The sequence below is a fragment of the Sus scrofa genome, chromosome 3, assembly GCF_000003025.6.
Source record: "Sus scrofa isolate TJ Tabasco breed Duroc chromosome 3, Sscrofa11.1, whole genome shotgun sequence".
Taxonomy (NCBI): domain Eukaryota; kingdom Metazoa; phylum Chordata; class Mammalia; order Artiodactyla; family Suidae; genus Sus; species Sus scrofa.
The window spans coordinates 839,897-858,218 of record NC_010445.4 but is presented as its reverse complement, the minus strand read 5'-3'; the positions used below and the strand labels follow the sequence as shown (position 1 = coordinate 858,218).

General features: G+C 63.5%; 1 protein-coding gene across 2 annotated transcripts; it reads left to right on the top strand.

The window, feature by feature from the left end:
- LOC110259830 (transcription initiation factor TFIID subunit 4-like) lies at positions 1,713-15,682 on the top strand. 2 transcript variants are annotated; one of them, XR_002342188.1, is made up of 2 exons: positions 1,713-3,542; positions 12,094-12,410. XR_002342188.1 is itself a non-coding variant. In XM_021085955.1 (2 exons), the coding sequence occupies exons 1-2, from the start codon at positions 2,791-2,793 to the stop codon at positions 15,394-15,396; spliced, it is 1,008 nt and encodes a 335-aa protein (XP_020941614.1). In that variant the 5' UTR covers positions 1,713-2,790; the 3' UTR covers positions 15,397-15,682. The 2 variants fall into 2 exon arrangements, 1 of the variants encoding a protein (XP_020941614.1); XM_021085955.1 differs by lacking the exon at positions 12,094-12,410 and adding an exon at positions 15,141-15,682.

Genomic DNA, 18,322 nt, shown 5'->3' with positions numbered 1-18,322 from the left:
AGTCTGGTGCTCCGTACTGTGCCAGGGGCCCGGGCCCCCCTCCCTCCCCAGGGGTAGGCACCTCACATGTCCAGGCTCCGGGCCCAGCCCCACCTCCCCTCCCATCAGCGGGCCTTGCACCCCTCCCGGGCTGGGGAGCTCCGCACGCCATCCAGCAGCTTGTCCCCACTGACCCCAGGAAACCCCTCACCCGGGAATGGACCCAGGGAGGGCCCTTCCCCACCCCATAGGCCCCTCCATCCGCATTCTCTCTTGGTCCCTGTGGCCTCCACCCCCAGCCAGCCCGGAGAAGCCACAGGACGTGTCCACACCTTGGCTGCAGAGGGTCTCTTCAGGGTCACACAGAGGGGCTTGCCCGCCAGCCTCGTCCATCCCGCAAGACCCAGAGCCAGGACAGGAAGGGTGATGGCGCCCCGAGCCCCCGGGGCAGGGTCCTGATGGCCGCTCAGCTGGGGCTCAGCTCAGGCCAGGGCGTGGACCCCACAGGGAGGGGCGGGGGGCCACCAAGTCCCTCGCTGGAAGCCCAGCCCCCTTCTGCCCAGCTGCGCGAACTTGACCGCCCCCGGCGTCCTGTCGGTGGGGTGGAGCCTGGGGCCGTCCCGGGGTCAGAGAGGGAAAGAGGCTGTCAGATCATTTGTGGAGAGCCTCTTGCAAAGGCTCGGCGCCCACCTCCTGGGCAGCCAGGAGACGCCATGAGCCTGGTGACCACTGGGAGGGCGGCCACGCTGCTGCCCGTTGGCTCCCAGGGCGGGCCTCCCGGCCCTGCACTTGGGCGGGGAAGGGCCAGGGCTCCCTGGCTGCTGCATCCCTTCAGTGACCTGCCTGGTGGCCAAGCTGGCAGCACAGCTGCCCCCCCCCCCGCCCCCTCTTCAAAGGGGCTGGGCCTACAGGGTGGGAGGCCGTGTGCAGACCAGGCTTTGCAACCTGGGGTTACCCCGCCGAGACGCAGGGATGCCCAACAGTCCGGGGAGCCAGGGAGGGGGCGCCTGGCCTCCTCCGGGGGGCGGGAGGGGGGAGGTCAGTGCAGCGTCCTGGACCAGGCGACCTCTGAGCTGAGCTCAGGAGGGAGAAAAAAGTCTCCCAGCCACGCACACAATGGCAAAGGCCACCAGCAGACCCCGAGCGCCCCAGAGAGGGGGACCCAGGACCCTGGGTTCAGGCCCCAACCCCAGTCCAGACCCCGAATGCCTCCCGCACACGCCCTGGCCTCTTGCACCTGATGCGTGTGCCCAGAGTACATTTGGGGGACGTTCCTTCGGGCCCCCGACACTGGTTGAGGCAAATTGGACGAATCGGTGACCAGGCTTTACCAAACCTGCTCTGTGACTCGGACCCACCAGCTTGCAGGCCTGTGTCCCCTCAGCACAAGGCAGGGCCCCATCGCTCAGCCCCAGCTTTCTGTGCTGATGGATAAAATTCTGCAGCTTCTTGGAGTTCCCATCATGGCGCAGTGGAAAGGAATCCGACTGAGAACCATGAGGTTGCAGGTTCGATCGCTGGCCTCGCTCTGTGGGTTCGGTTCCAGCATTGCCGTGAGCTGTGGTGTAGGTCGCAGAAGCGGCTCAGATCCCGCATGACTGTGGCTGTGGTGTAGGCCAACAGCTGTAGCTCCGATTCGACCCCTAGCCTGGGAACCTCCATATGCCACGGGTGCAGCCCTAAAAACCAAAAAAAAAAAAAAAAAAAAAAAAAAAAAAAAAAAAAGGAATTCTGCAGCTTCCTGCACTGAGGGTTAGAATTCTGCAGGGACGCGTGGGGGTGCTGGCCCAAGGCGGGGGCTCCCTGGGCGTCTCTCACCCGGGCCCGGCCCACAGCAAGCACACAGGCACTCACTGGGACCAACAGCTCATCCCAGCTGCAGAGTCACTTGACCCTGAACCTGGCCGGTGAGGTAGGCCCTGCTCTGCTCCCAGAACTCAGCACGGCCCGAGGGCCTCCATCCCGGGCACCTGCTCAAGGCAAAGTGCTCCTCTGAGCCAGCTCGGGACCCCAGGCCGGCCACTGGGCCAGCCGAGCCTCCGTTTCCTCCTCCGTGAAATAGGGACAAGAATAGCACCTGCCCCTGGGGCTGTGGGGGCGGCTCAGGGGGATCCCCACTCTGTGGCTGGTGCCCAAGGGCTCCCAGCACGGGCCTGTGCTGGCAAGAGCCACGTGCTCTGTCACAACCTAAAAACCGCCTCCAGGCCGCCCCTGTGCCCCTCCACCCCTGCCACCCTCGTGACGGCTCCTTCCCTGCAGACACGTGCCATCTTTGGCCTGACCATGCCCGGCAGGCGCCCCCTCTCACCCGTCCCCGTCCCCTCTGGGGACGCACAGCCTGGCACAGACTGGGGATGCAGGGAGGCCGGGGTGACGGGCGGCAGGTGGGGCCCTCCCCAGGCAGCCCGGGTCCTGACTGCTCTTTCATGCCACCCCACCTCATAGGTGTGTTTTCACACCTCTCGCCACCGCCACTGCTGGGAGGTTTTGCATCAGATTCCAGCGAGGATGACAAGCTCCCTATATGGAGAATGGGCTGGTGACGGCTAATTGATTTTACAGCGGTACCGAAGGACAGACAATGAAACTGCCATCAATTTAATCCACTATTTAATGGTTCCAATTTAGCCTCTGTAAATGCTCACTAAACTAATTTCTCTGGGTTCAGCAATCTGAAAAGCTATCATATCTCTAATCTCCTTCAATATATTCATCTGGAAAAGGGAATTTAGCCAATTCTGATGTGCGGAGATGATCTGTTAGCACAGTGTAAATGTTTATAACACAGCAATCGAGTTCGTTTATAAGGATATGAAAAGTTTTATTGGGGAGGGCACTGGAGTGGAACCGGCGGATAATAGGCAGTTACCCGGCAGGCCCTGGGCGCCCGGGAGCGGGCAGGCATGCAGAAAAATACTCGGATTTGCTCTAATCCCAAATTGTGAGCTCAAGTTCGGCCCGGTACACAATGCGCCTGGAACTTGGCTGCACAAAGGAGGGCCTGCCGTCCCCCCGCAGGCCCCGCGATCCCGCCGGCCCGGTGCATCCCCGCCACCCGCACAAAGGGGGCGGCCGGTGGGGGTCTGCGGGGGCCCCCCCCCGACCCCACCTGGGTCTACCCGGCCCCTTTGCAGAGCCCAGGGCTGCTGGCGAGCCGGCCCTTCTCCTCCGGCCCCGCCGGCCACGGCTGGGCCTCTCTGGCCGAGCTCAGCCGTCCAGCAGCGCGGGCAGGTCCCTCCCCGGCAGGGCCGTCAGATGGGATTTATTAGGGAAAGTGATGGCCAGCTGCTGTCCATCTTCACTGACGAGGAAGCCGGAGGAAGCGGGCTTAAATTACCCCACAGGCGGAGGGCGCCGTCAAGGTTTCTCCCCGCCAGGCGCTGGGAAGCCTGTCCCCAGCCCTCCCCGCGGGAGCGCCATCTCCCAGTGACCTTTCCCAGGGTGGGTGCCCAGCCCCGGTGGCGGAGGAAGGCAGTCCCCGTCGAGCCCCCCACCGCAGCCCCGGACCCGGACCCAGGTACAGGTGGGCGCGGCGTGTGGAAGCCCCCGTCCCCGAAGCTCAGGTGGGTTGTTTATTTTTGTTTCCCAGCAGCGAGGTTGCAGCTCGATTATTCAGCGCGAACGAGCCAGCCCGAGCCCTCCCCCCCCCCCCCGCCATTAAGTGTGGTTTTGGGGCGTTGTTGTTTTTCTCACATCCGTCCTGTTTTTAAAGAAAATACTCCCTGCAGCATCAGCACATAAATTACAGAGGCTGGGAGTCTGAGTAAACGCCTCGGGCCTCCTGCAAATTTAAGAGTGACCAGGCGACTGGGCAGGCAGAGGGGCACAGCCCTGGGAGAGACAGCGGGAGGCGGGACCCGGCGAGGGGCAGCCGGCCCTGGCTGGACACCGTGGACCCCGACGGGCTGCCCCAGAGACCCCCTAAGACCCAGGGACCCAGGTGGCCCATCTCGGGCCCAGCCCCTCCCCAGGGCCTGGCTGATGCGGAGAGAAATCGATTGGCCACACCGCCGTGACGGCCCCTTCTGTCCCACCCCCAAGACGGGGCCCCCAGAGGGCAGGGGCCACAGCTGGCCCTGGGGGCCCGGGTCCCAGCTCGGGGCCTGCTAGGCGGGGTCCCTTGGTACAGGTTTAGCCAGTGCGCGGTTGGGCGCCAACCTGCGTGCCCTTGGCACGGGCCTCGGGGTGGAGGGGCACCGTCTCTTGGAGCTGGGCAGCCTGGCTCATCTGGGCGCTGCAGTGCCCCCTGCCAGGTGCGGGTGAGGACGCCACCTCCCCGGTGGTGGGGCTGGGGGAGGCGCAGGGAGCAGAGCCCTGGCATACGCCCAGCCATCTGATCCGTCCTCCCAAAGGGCACCCAGCTGAACCTGGGGCTGGGAGGACAGCCCGGCCTGGGGCCACGTCCCCTCCTGCCGCTGATGACTGGGGACCCTCCCCACTGTCCTGGCCCACCTACCATCCAGGTGGGGGCAGCCCACCTGGCCCCCAGCCTCAGCTGTCGTGCCCAAGACCCTTGGCTGAGGCTGGCTGGGGGCGGGGCGGGGGCCTCATTTCTAACTGTGCTGGCTCCGGGCCAGGTGGGGGGCGGGGGTGGAAGGGGTGGCAGGGCCCTGGGCCCCTCTGTCCGTCTTCAGTAGTGCTGGCGCATGACGCCAGGGAGGTGGCCCCCTCCAGCCCTCACCTCAGGCTGCCTGCCTGAGCAAGGTCTACCGCTCGTTCAGGGAGGAAGGGCACGGCTGCCCCGGGCACACACAGGTGTCCTTCGTTCCCTCAGACACGAGGACGCACTCAGGCCCTGTTCAGATGCAGGTCACACAAACAGCTACACCTAGGCGCAGCATCACACACACGCCTGAGACGCCGGCTGTGGTTCTGGTGTGTGGGGCTGCTGTTTTGGGTAGGTTTTCCAGCCAGAAACCCTGCACTCAGCTGCTCTCCCCAGAGCTCCAGGAGCTCTGACCCCAATCAGAACTCACCTGGAAACAGGTGTGTGAGTCTGGGCAGCCCCCTCCCCCTCTCAGGCCTTTCCAGGCCGGTGGATTTCCAGGGTCAACAAAGATTCCACAGCCAGAGAGCAGGCAGCCGTCCTGGGGAAGGGGCACAATGACAGAGCTCATTCTTACTACAGTGTGAGTGACTACCAAGGCGCCCTTCTTGTGAAGGGATGTGATTGGGAAGAGGGGGCAGACAAAGGAAGCTGGGCACCTTGGCCTCCATTCCCTGGCCTGGAGCTGGAGCCTGGGGACGGGGGGGAGGGCGGGGGGGTACTCTTTAGGCCTGCGTTGCACCTGGCTACTGCTGGGAGGGGCCCAGTTCCCAGCTCCACCTGGTCTTGGCCCTGGCCACTCCTGCCTGCTTTTCTGTTTGGAGCTGTTTCCATCTCTGGGTTCTGCCTCCCCTGCCCAAGCGCAGGACAGATTCGGCAGCCGCCGCCAGCTCTGGACCTGCCGGCGACCTCTTCCCCCTGGGTGGGGAACGTGGCCACGCCACAGGGAGCACCCACGGGTCCCCGGGTCTGCAGCCCCCCTGCCAGGCCCAGCAGTGAGGCCTGTGGAACTGAGCTTCCCGGGGCCGAGGAGTGACATTGCACGTGCAGGTTTATGACGGCAAAGGAACATTCTTTCCACTGTAAATTATATTTAACATTCCACAGAACTTTATTGCGTTTTGTGTTGGGGTTTATGAAAAAATCTGTATTTAACTTCAAGCCCTGGTAAACATCTTTGCTTATGTTGTTGCGATTCCTTATTTGAGTATTTGGATTTAATTTCACAGTTCATATACCTTAAAGTTTTGGTTTTCCTCTCTTCCGCACTCAGTCAGAGATGCCAGCCCGGCCTTGCCCAGCCGAGGGTGGATCCACGCACGGAGGGGCCTGGCCCGGCCCCGCCTGGGGCCCTGCCACCCCAGGATCTGGGCTGAGCGGTGGCCCATCGCCCCCAAGAGCGTGTCCGGCATCCCAGGGCCTCGCTGGGTGCCCACCAGCGGGAGGAGCAGCATGAAGGGCAGTGGGAGCCAGAAGGCTGGTTCGGGCTCATGCCCGACCCAGGCTCCCCGTGACTTTGTCCCATGGCCTCAGAAGGAGGGGAGGGCTGCAGGAGGCGTTTTGTGCAGTGCCCGCTGGCCCCAGTCTTGTGGTCTCAGCCACGTGGCTGAGTGTCCGGGAAGGAAGAGGAGGTGGCCCGAGAGAGGCCGGCTGCCCAGGCCCTGGCACAGCCTGAGGGCAGCTCCCGAGGGTGCCCGCCCATCACCCCAGTGTCCCTCGCCTGCCGGGGAGGCATGTAGCCGTGGCAGCCTCTGCCTCCACCTGGGTGCCAGGACTGGCCATCTTCAGGCCAGGCTGGCACAGCTCTGCCAAGGCCTGCACTTCACCCGGCTGCTCTGAGTCTGTTGCGACGGCTGGGGGCGCGTGGGAGAGGTGGAGACCCCAAGAGCCTTGCGTGCAGGCTGGTCCGGCCCAGGCGCCCTGTCGTCAAGCTGAGCAGGCGGGAAAGGCACAGGTGCCTCTGTCGGCCCACGCCCAGGTCACCTCTGCTCCCGGCCTGAGTATGAAGATCTTTTCCTGGGGCTTTGGTGACTGGAGAGCCCCGGGTCATGTAAGGACATGCATGTCCCCTCTGCCTGAGTCACCCCAATGGGGGGCACCCCTTGCCAGGGCCACCCCGCACCCAAGACAGGGGCTGACCAGGCAGCCTTGTCTGCCCCATGGAGGTGGAGGCCGGGAGCTGTGTGTGACCCCACAGTTTCTCTGTGGCCAGGCTCCGAGTGGCTCTTCAGGGGCAAAGGAGGATGCTGGGCCCTGGGCCTCCCCAGAGTCCACACCTGAGACTCTCAGGGGTCCCCTCACCTGCTCCGATGCTGCCACATCTCATGTTCCCCCTCCCCCACCACCACCCCGGGGCCTTCTCTTCTGGACCCGTCCGTTCTGGTGGCCCCCTGCTGCTCCTCTCCCGTGGGAACCCCCAGGGGCCCTCGCAGCCCAGCTCTGGCCCATCCGCGCTGCTCTGGGTGACCTCTCAGACCCGGTGTTCTCAGGACCCAGGCTGTGCCCATCCCCGGGGCCCCTCTCCTGCTCAGACTCCTGCTGAGGTGGCCTCAGCGGCCCTGCAGCAAGGAAGCCGGTGGGCCTGGCTGCCCCATCTGTGGGCGATGGCCTCCCACCACTCTGGGCAGACGGGACCGCAGCCTCTCTGAGCCCAGTGGGAGTGCGGGGACCAGTCTCAGCACGAGGAAAAGGAGGAAGAGTGCCGGAGAGGTGGCTGGACAATGAGCCTGGGGCAGTTGGCTAATGACAGACAGCCTCTGTCCAAGACAACACAACCTGAGCACATCACGTGCTCAGAGACAGGACCACAGAATCCTTCTTAACACAGCGCTCCCGGAGGCTCTTCTCCATCAAAAGTGGCAGAAGAGGAGTTCCCCAGTGGCCTAGCTATTAAGGACTCCACATTGTCACTGCTGTGGCTCAGCTTCAATCCCTTGCCTGGAAACTTCCGCATGCTGCTGGCCTGGCCAAAAAAAAAAAAAAAAAGGCAAAAGAAACGAAACCTGTTTGTGACCCCACAGTTGCAGAGCTCCCACCGTGGTGCCAGCCGCGGGATGGATCCTGCACAGAGGCCTCAGTGGGGGGGCGCGGCTTTAGCAAGTGGGCCCCATGGAGGCTCACCAGCTCCAGCTCTCCCCCCTTCACTGAGCCAGGCACATCATTCCTCACAGGATTTGAAACAGTAAGAAAAAGAGAACGCTGAACTGACTGAATATGGAAAGAAGCTAAAGTCAGCATTACAAGTAAAAACAGACTGTGCTTTGATGCTGAGCTTCCCAAGGGCCAAGGCAAAAAGGGAAACCCACTCCAGTGCAGTGTACCCATGGCAACACCCGTGGGTGAAAAAGAAGCCAGGCAGCCAGGAGGAACCTGGTTTTCCCATCCAGGAGGCCTGAGAGGCTCCAGCCATGGTGCCGTCCTGAGAGGCTTCAGACAGCCTCCGAAGGCCACGTGCTGCTGTGGGGTGATGCCAGCCTGGATGGCCGGGTTGTAGGCCCAACCAGGAAGCCTTAGTTTCCCCATCTGGAGAACGGGCAGTGCTTCCTGCCGCGTGTGAGAGCTGGGGGAGCCCTGGCGCGGTGCCCGGCTGCAGGAGGCTGGCTGTGCAGCCGTGATCTGGGAAGGCTGCCGCCCGCCTGCCGCAAGGCACGATCGCTGCGCGTGTAATTTCGCATCGTTTCATCAGTCACAAAACCCAAAAGGAAAAACAGAGACATAAATACCCCGGCCCAGGGAGCTGCTGGATCGTGCGTGGGCCCAGAGGAGGGAGCGTGGCGCCCCTGGGTGGTGGGGACACTGGTTCCCAGGGCCAGGTCAGGGAGAGCAGGGGGCGGCCGGGCTCGGGGCCGCAGGAGGGGCCCTGCGGGGGCCTTTGCTCGGCGTCTTCACAGACTGGCTCGCTCCCCAGGAGGCCCCAGAAAATCCATGGCCTGAAAAGCCAATTCCGATTTCACGGGCAGCCGGGGCTTGGCTGTCCCTGCTGGACAGAGGGTGGGCAGCCTCTGGGGTGGGGATGCACTGTGGGGTTCCTGCCACGGCGGAGGCACCCCCAGTGACGTTTGGAGGCGAAGCCCTAAAGGAAGAGGCCCGGTGCCCTGGCTTTGGCACCCTGGGCAAACCGCCCCCACCCCCGGCTCCCGGGGCCTCAGTTTCCCCCTTCCGAGCTTTGGGCGTGCTGGTGTGACAGCGAGGGGACCTCCAGCTGTGCCAACTGTGAGATGGGGGAAGGGGCCGCGCGTGTGCCCGCAGTCACCGCGAGACGCGGCAGTGAAAGGCGGCCGGCTGTTCCTGGAACGGTGCTGAGTGTTTGCGACTGTTGTGTGACACCCACACTCCGCCAGACGTGTTTTCAAACGGCGTTTTGTTAGCCAGCGCGAACGAGAGCGCCTCTCTCTCCCTGCCAACCTCAGGGGTGGCACGGCGGCTTCCAAAATCTCATTACCGCCAGCATTTCCCGTCCTGCGCGGCTCCCTCCTCTGCCCCCCTCTCTCCTTTTCGAGGATAAATTTCTGTAGCAGCCAATTACAGCCGTTTGATGTGCGTAATGATGAAGCCGTGGAAATTGGAATTGACACCTCAGAGGATGGCGGAGGGGGGAGGCCACGGCGAACACGGATCTAGCATTTTCCCTGAGTTTTCTCCCACTGACGATGCTTGCAGGGGGCCGGGGCTCGGCCGGGGCGGGGGGGGGGGGCGTCCGGGCCGGCGGGGGCTTGGGGCAGCCGTGCGCCTGGTCCTAAGCACCGATCAATTCCGGCGCAGACAAGCCAGTGTCACATGTGATTCGCAATGTCAATTTCATGCTCGTGGTAACCATTTAAGAAAGAGCGGGGCCGGTTTTACATTTGATAAGAAATCAGCAGCGTTTGTGTTTGTAAAAAGACGGATCACAGACTGTGACAGGTCCCAGAGATTGCCAGCCAGCGTCGACGGCCCGTCTGGAGTCTGTCAGGGACCCGCAAGTATTTATTTCAAATGGGTTCCCCCCGCCACCGCCCCCCGCAAGCCGGGACGTGAAAATAAACTGTCAGTCTCTATTTACAGCTGTACAAGCTGGAAATACAGAGGATTTTAGGTTAAATTGTCAGTTAACAGAATTCAAAATAGAAAAAAGAGATGGGTCTCACTGCTTTTATTGCACGTTGTGAAAGGGAGACTCCTCTCTGCGAGGGGCGGGGCCGAGGGCGCCGGCGGAGACGCGGAGCCCGGGAAGGGCCCCTGATCCTGGGCAGGGGCGCCTCGAGTGCGGGAGCATTAGGCCAGTATCAGGGCTAATGAGACGGAGACGGAAAAGCCAAAGGAGCGTCCTGGCCTCGCCCTGCTCCCTGCCAATTTGCAGATTTAGCGTCTTCAGGCGCGGGGCCGCGGCTAATCCGGCCGGGAGGGCATCCTTGGGTGCGCTCAGCTTCTGCTAAAGAGGGGAGCTGCCGGGGGCCTGCCTCCCAGACCCGGGTCTAGACGGGAACCCACAGGCTCTGCCTCCGGCCGGCGTGGCACACCCTGCGAGGGCTCCAGAGACGGGAGTGTCCTGCCCAGGTCCGGGGGCGTGGAGGCTCAGCGAGGCCCTGTGAGCAGACCCCGGGTCTCGGGGCCACACGTGCCCAGGGGATCCGTGGTTTCTTACCAGCCTGGGCCAGGATGGGGTCCGTGTTGCCGGCACCACAATCGCCCTATTTAATTTCGAGAGCTGCGTCTGGCTGGATGTGGGTGTGGCGGGGCCTGGCGAAGCCCTGGCACTGAGACAAGAAGGCAGCTCCCCTCGCATCGCCAGGGTAACGGACGGACAGGCCGTCTGGCTTCTCTGGTTTCCAGGCGCCAAGGCAGCCTGGAGGGCGGGGCCGCAGGCCCCCAGGAGGTGATCGCTGCTCCAGGGCCGGGCCTGGGCTTGGCAGCCTCTGTTTTCTTATCTGTGAAACGGGGATGAAATAGGAGCTAAGAACCGGGGCCTCCAAGGAGCTGTGCGACCCTGGGCTCCTCCTTTTCCTCTCTGGGCGCCGGTTTCTGCACCTGCCTAGTGAAGGGGTGAGGCTTGGGCTGTGGGGTGGTGGGGTAGGGGCTTAATTTCCACCAGCCAGCGGACTCCTCCCCAGCCAGACAGCTTCTCCAGCGCAGAGAGAAGTTCTGGCCTCTCTTCCGAGGCCTTGGCTGGGAACGCGGAGAACTCAGGAAAGCCACTGTCTCGATGGCTCCTTCACAGCCTGGGCTTCAGCCGCTCAACACCTGAGCATCACCTGGCCTCGAGGGCTGGGCATCCTGGGGGCCCTGCCCACTAGGGTGGGGGTGCCACATGCACAGACTGCCCACCGGGTTCCTCTGGGACCAGTGGGCAGCAGCCTGGCCCAGATGTCCAAGGAGGGCGGCTCCCCAGGCCAGGCTGGCCCAGCAGCCCTGCGTGCCGAGCAGGTTGGAGTCCAGTCCACCGTTGCCCGGGCACCACCAGGCCACTCCTGGTGCCGAGGGTGGGAACCGCAGGAGGCGGGGGCGTCGGGAGAGAGACGAGCCACGCCAGATGGAAAGCACAGTCTGAGCGCCACATCCCAGCCACGTGGTGTCCCCCGAGGCTGGCTGGGCAGGCGGCCCACCGCTCTGCCCCGGCGACAGAGAGGATGGAGGAGCCTCAACCCGGACAGACCTGCCACTTGGCCACACACACTCGTGCTCCCGCAAGCTCTCCACAGTTTGCAGTCTTGCAAGCTCGCCACAGTCCCTGGATGCCCATCACACAGAGGACGCAGGCTCAGGGAGCTTGGGGACCACAGGAGACAAGGCTCTGCCCATTGGGCAGCCAGGCCTCCTGCTTGCAAGCTGCCCCCACCCCCACCCAGGCCTGGAGAAGAAAGTGCATTCGGACCTCAGTGACCCCCACTGCCCCCCTGACGCCCACCAACACCACTGCTTCCTCGGAAGCTGTCTGGGGGCCCCCACCTGGAGAAGGGGGCAGGCGGGGTGCATCCCCACCCCCGCACCAGCTCCGTGGTTTATTGACTGAAGGCAGCTATCGATCTGTTAAGAGCTTCTGCTCTTCCCTTCGATGGGAAATAGCATCTTCTCACCCCGTCCAGCCGGATCCTGGGCCAGAGGCGCTCTCATCCACACCGTAAATTTCCATCTGGGCCTCTCTGCAGCCCGTAAACAAGTGTCCCCCCGATGGGGCCGGGTGGGGGCGTGCTCACGGCCTAGTAGCGCCTCTGGGTCAGCCGGCCGCGCTGCCGGCCACAGAAAGTCAAGCTCTCCCAGCCCTGCGCCCCGCAGCCCCCAGGCCCCAGAGTTCCCACAGGCCCTGTAGCCCCGTGCCCCGCGACCCCCGTGCCCTGCAGCCCCACACCCCGCGGCTTCTGCGCCCGCAGGAGTTCCCACAGGCCCTAAGCATCTCTCCAGGGAGCCCAGACACCCGGGAGCAGAGCCGCCCAGGCCAGTCCCTGACCCTGCAGAGCTAAGCCTGGCCTGGATCGGCCCCCACCCCCATGCAGGGCATCCCGGCCCAGCACTCATGCTTCCCGGGACACACCTGGAGACGCCACACAGGCTGAGCCGGACCCAGGCTCTGTTTTCATAACCGTATTTTGTAGATTTGAAACTTCAGTCCAATCGTTGAAAACGGGTGATTGAACCAAAAGCCGTGCAGCGTCCACAGCAGCTCATGCGCAGCATCTGCAGGGCAGGCCCCACGACGGAGGTGAGACGTGGCCCATCCACCCAGGGGAACGAGATTTGGCCGCCAAAGTGCTGAAGCTGTGACACACGGGACAATGTGGATGGTGCTGAGGACAAACGCGGGAAGAAGCCGGTCATCAAAGACGATGCCGGAGTTCCCATGGCGGCGCGGTGGTTAACGAATCCGACGAGGAACCATGAGGTTGCAGGTTCGATCCCTGGCCTCGCTCAGTGGGCTAAAGATCTGGCGTTGCCATGAGCTGTGGTGTGGGTCGCAGACGTGGCTCGGATCCCACGTGGCTGTGGCTGTGGCGTAGGCTGGCGGCGACAGCTCCAATCAGACCCCTAGCCTGGGAACCTCCATATGCCGCTGAAGCTGCCCTAGAAAAGGCAAAAAGACAAAAAAAAAAAAAAAAAGGCGATGCTGAATGTGCCATGTCCTGAGCAGGCAGGACGCAGAGACGGAAGGGTGGGGTGGCCAGGACGGGCGGGAGTGGTGATCGTGGGCACAGGGGCTCCTCCAGGGGTGGAAGGTGTGCAGGTGACGGGTGTACAGCGCTGTCGCCGTGCCCTGTGCCTCTGAACTGGACACTTCAAAGTGGTTTAAACAGTGGCTTTTATGTAACGTGACCTTCAGCGTAAGAGAAGAGAACCTTTAATCTGTCACGAGATGATTTTGAACTTGGCACGGGCGCGGCTCTAACCTTGTCATTCGGAGTCGTTTCTGTGTTCTCAGACCAGCACCGCCCCAAGCAGCCACAAGGGTGCCCACACACGTGGTTTCTGATTTTCTAGAAAGATCAAGAGGAGGGAGTGATGTAAGGGATGCACCTGAAGCACCAAAAAATGCGATTTCGACCTGCCGTCGATTCAACGTATTGACAGAGCGTTTGCCCTCTTATTTGAAGCTTCGGGTCGCGTGTCCACCTGACCCTTCTGGCACCTGGATTGGCGCCGGCCGCATTTCGGCGGCTCGGTCACCACAGGTGGCCAGTGGTCACCATACCGGGTGATCACGCTGTCCCCTTGAGGCCCCTGTCAGTACTGAGGCCACTTTGCAGGCTTCCCGTGAGCATCAGGCAGGGGACCCCCCACCCCGCTCTAGCCTCAGGGGGATTCCAGGCCTCTGGGCGGGCTGAGCCGGGGGCAAGGTGGGCACAGACAGAGTGGGGCTGTGGGCTCTGAGGTCAGCCCTTCTCCACCCAGCGCCCAGCCCCTCTCCCTGCTGGCCCAGAGGCCTCGGCTGGGCTCAGTGAGCACGAGCAGGGGTCACCATCCGGCAGGCCCCAGGGCAGAGGGCAGGAGGTAACAGGTCCCAGGCCTCAGAACCCCCGCTGGCCGAGTGCTCCCCCCACCCCCTCAAGCAGGGCAGGAACCAGGCTGGGGGCGGGGGGTGGGGGGGGCTCTGGTCCTGCCCCACCCATTAGGGGGCCGTTTTCTCTCCAGACCAGTGTCATCACTTGGGAGACTTACAACCATGTTGGGGTCCCACGTGAGGACAGAGCTGACCACTGGGGTGACAAGGAGCCCACAGGAAACTCCCTGTGTGGGGCCAACGGGGAGCGGAAATGCCCTCAGGCAGGGTGGCCCTGACACTGACATCTGAAGGGGCCACGTGTGCAAAGGCCACAGGGTGTGACCGGGCTTGGTGCCCACAGGCGGGTGAATGTGACCAGGGCCTGGGGGAAGGGTCACTGGGACCGACCAGAGCTGGGGTCCCAATGACTTTAAACAGGGTATGGTTTGCATTCTCACCGTCCTGCCGCTTTTGATGACCATGGTTCGCTGTTGCAAAGCGAACAGCCGTGGCGTGAAGCACCGTCCCAAGGCTGTGCAGCCGCCACCTCCATTAGTTCAAAGTCATTGCCGTCCTCCAAAGCCCCTCTCCTTCTCCCCACTGGCGCCCCAGCTCCTGGCACCCCCAGTCTGCTGTCCATCTCCGCGGACTTGCCTGTTCTGGATGTTTCGCCTAAATGGAACCCACACTCTGTGGCCTCTCGTGTCTGCCTTCTTTCCGTGAGCGCCATGTTTTCTACAGCTTTTTATTTGTAACTCTTCATTGTGGAAGAATTTCAAATGTAGAGGGAAATTGCAAGATCCACGCAAGGAACCCCACGTGCCCTTTGCCCGAAAGATCCGGGTTTGGTCCGTCGTCTTCAGAGCAAAGGGTCCAGCTGCAGGATGACCTGCTGCCTCGGGTGCCCGGACCCGCCTCCTGGGCTCTCCTGGACGGCAGACGTCTGACGTCCGTGGAGACGCGGGCCTGCCGCGTCCCACACCGTCCCTGGACCTGGGTTTGGCGGACGTGTCCTCGTGGTCCGACTGAGGCCCTGGCAGTGGTCCTCAAACCCCACCCGCCCTCCTCCCCGAGTGTTTACTGTTTGTCTGCGTGGCTGTAGCTCGTGGCTGCTCTTTCATCCCGAGGGTTATGTCCTTGCCGTTGATCTGATGCGCGCTTTGCCTCCGTTTGACCAGCCGCTGCCCCTTCCAGCGGCTCCCATCCTTCGAGCGCTCCCCTGCTCTCTGGACAGCCGCGCCGGGCTCAGCGCCTCTCCGGCCGCCGCCCTAGCGGGTGGTGGTGAGGGACCAAGATCTGGGCAGGAGGGTGCGCGTGGCTGCTGAGATGCTGCGGCGGCCAGCCCTTCCTGGTGACAGAGCGGGAACACTGCATAGGGCACAGTCCATGGCGTCCATGTCTGTGGCCTTTCGGGTCTGCGTGTAATGAAACCAACTCCACCGCAAGAACCTGGCGCGCCTACCAGCTCCCCGTCGCTTTTGTCATCGCCCTCTTTGAACGGGAGGAACCCCTGTGTGTTGCCCCCACCGTGCAGCTGGTCTCCTGGCCTCACAGGAGGCCAGGGGCCCCCGACTCCTGCCAGGTTGCCTTCCCGCTGGGTGGGGGGGAGAAGAAAAGGGGGGTGGGGGGTGCCTCTCAGCTGCATTTCCAAAACTCACTCTGCAGCTCTGTGAACGGAGCCGGGGGGCACGGGCTGAGCAGAAGATCCGCGAGACGGGTGCTCAGGCCCCGCAGACGTGCGGGAAATGTTCCCGGCCGGCTGACCCGCCACAGCCCCAACCGGAAACGAAGGTGCGCAGGGCGACCGGAAACCACAGACCCCGCCACGTCGGCGAGAGGAGCTCTGCCGGGTGAGTCCCCCGAGAGCCCAGACCCGCGGTCCCACCGACGTGACGCTCAAGAGCTGGCCACACTGACGTGACAAAACCGGACGGCCCCTGCGTTGCTGACATCAACCCGCCTGCTGCCGTGGTCGGCCAGGGTCGGGGGGGGACCAGCCCCCCAGGTGCTGGAATGTTCTGGGCCTCGTCCAGGGGCTCCGTGGGTGTGAAACTGCACACATGAACGGGGATCACGCCATTCTCCTGACGTTTACGGACCTGCCGTGTGGACGCCTGGACTCCGGGTCTCCGGGGCTCCTGTCCCCAGGACATTCTCTTTTTTTTGTCTTTTCTCGGGCCGCACCTGCGGCTCATGGAGGTTCCCAGGCTAGGGGTCCAATCGGAGCTGTAGCCGCCGGCCTGCACCACAGCCACAGTCATGCCACATCTGAGCCACATCTGCGACCTACACCACAGCTCACGGCAACACTGGCTTCTTAACCCACTGAGTGAGGCCAGGGATCGAACCCGCAACCCCATGGTTCCTAGTCGGATTCATTAACCACTGCGCCACGACGGGAACTCCTCCGGTGACATTCTTGGTTTGCACGGCCCTTGGCTTTCCTGCCTGCGGAATGGGCACAGCATCCACTCCGGAGCCCCGGCCCTCGCCCACACACCCGCCCCGGGGACCACCTCCGCCAAGCCCCGCGTCTCGGGGCCCCCGGCCCCCCGGGCCCGGACAAGCCGCAGGGCTGCTGACCCCGTGGGCCGGGCCGGCGCGCGCATCGCGGGCTGCTGTGCGGGTGAGGTGCGGACAGGCAGGCGAGGGAGCAGGGGGAGGAAGGGTTTATAATGATGATTGGGCCCAAATTGGCGGAGATTTACAGCGCGGGCCGCGGACGGAGGGAGCGGGGGCCGGCGCCGGGAGCGGCCTAATGGATCCGTCAGCTCGTTCGGCTGCTCAGCGGGCCGAGGCCGGTCACCCGGCTTTCCGCTGGCAGCACAAAGCACTTCAATTTCGTTAGGAAATGTATCAATTTAACTGACTTGAGCGGCACACTGAAAAACCTAATGAATCTGGACTCAATTTTCCGCCACACTGCTCCTGAGAACTGTCGGAAACAACGTCTGCGGTCGGAGGTGACGGGGTGGCCGCCGATAGGCCGCCCGGGCGCCCCGCGCCTCCCCGCCGGCCGGCCGGGCCCGGCAGGGTTAGTGGAGAGAGACGGGGCTGCCCGCAACCTGGGGACAGCCCCGCCCGCCTCCCTAACAATGATGTCATTACAGGTAAATTGGCCTCTCTTTCAGCAGGATGATAGTGCTAATTGAGTGAGAAAATATAATACAGGGAGCTGTTGTCCGCGGCTAAAGGGAGGAGGGCACAGACTAAATGGCCTCGGTTGTCGATGGCAGGGAGGCAGATGCTGCTTCTGCTGATAGCTGCACGGACGTCCCCAGCTTGTCGCCGCAGCTTCTGCCCGGAGACTCGCCGCTCGCGCGGCAGATGGCTCCACTGAATGGCCGAGGAGGGTCCCGAGGCCCGGCGGGGCGGGAGGGGCTCCCTGGGGGCACGGATGCCCTGGCAGTGCAGGGAGCCGATCCCCTGGGGCCAGAGCCAGGGTGGCTGGTGCGTTCTGGCAAACACAGTGCACGTCCGCGGTTGGGCGCGTGTGCCGGTGCTGGACGGGAGGCGACCGGGAGGGCCCGGGGCCAGGACTGGGCCCTCCAGCTGGATCCTGCAGGCTCTAAGCTGTCCCAGGGTTTGGGGACAGCTGGGCAGGGCCAGGCGTCTGGTCTGGAGGGACAGGTCTCCTTACCCCCCCCCCCCCCGCAGTGGACGGCACACTGTTTGTGGCCAGAGCCCCAGGCTCCTCCTGGAGATCAGGTCCATTGGCGTCTCTGCCCTGGGGCCTCTCTCACCCCCGCCCCCCGCCACCTTCCCCACACCCTCAGCAGCATCTAATCTACACCCACGGGCTGGCCTCCAGGGGGTGTCCAGTCGTCCAGCGGGTCTGTCAGCCCTGCCACTCCCCTGCCTCTTTCCCAAGGCCTCCGGCATCCCAGGACATGGTGACCCTGTGACAGGCTCCCCCAGCCATGAGTGTCTGCAGGGATCAGGGCTCGTTCTAGAATTAAGGTGCCCTGGTGCCCTCTGGCTGATACCCCTGACACCCCCTGGTCCCCGAGCCTGAGCTGCAGCAGAGGGAAGCCTGCCCCCTGGCCACCCCAGGGCCATGCAGGCCACTGGGCCAGCCCACTCCCAGCTGGCTAGAGCATCTGGACCAGGGGACAGAGAGGCTGTCTTGGACCAGGGCTGAGCTAGATGAACCAGACATGCTCTCATTTCTGGGTGCTTCCGGCAAGGATTCACCAAAGTCCGCTCTGCCTGGCTCTGGGCTGGGGACACACTGTGAACCAGATGAGGCCCCAGAACCGTGCCCCGCTGGCTTCGGGAAAGGAAGGTTTTCCAGGAGAGGGAGTAATGGGGCGGGCTTTGAGGGATGAATAGGAGTTTGGGGACTGAGGGACCGGAAGGGGCACCCCAAGCAGAGGACACGGCACAAGGAGAATTCTGATGGCCTTGGACAAAGGCCCTCGAGGGGGCGGGCAGAGAGCCCCTGGTCCATGCCTTGGGACCAGAGCAGCGTCACCATTGCTGAGGGCCCACGGTGTGCCAGCCCCTCCCCAACCACCTGCTGCAGGGGCATCCCCTGCTCTTTATGAGGAGGCTAAGGCTGTGCCCTCCACCCAAGGGCACTCAGTGGAGAGGCCAGGTCCCTGGGTGGCTGGCCACTTTTGACCTCCTGGAACAAGGAACGCTGGTGTCCAGGGTAAGAGAGGATGCGGGAGCCACAGTCTACGTTGATTCCAGCCCCAGCTGCTCCCCTGTGCAAAGGGCAGGATGTGGCCTCTCAGGGGTCACCGTGGGCTCCTAAGGAGGTGAGAGCAGGAACACCCAAGTATGGCCTGGAGCTGGGGTGGGTGAGGGGCTTAGGGCCCCAGACCTGGGCCTCCAGGTGGGAC

Excerpts from the sequence above, each read along its gene's own strand:
- LOC110259830 (XM_021085955.1), top strand. The coding sequence starts at position 2,791 with ATGAAAAGTTTTATTGGGGAGGGCACTGGAGTGGAACCGGCGGATAAT. Across the intron at positions 3,543-15,140 it reads CCCCCGTCCCCGAAGCTCAG|CTCTGTGAACGGAGCCGGGG; the intron begins GTGGGTTGTTTA and ends CTCACTCTGCAG.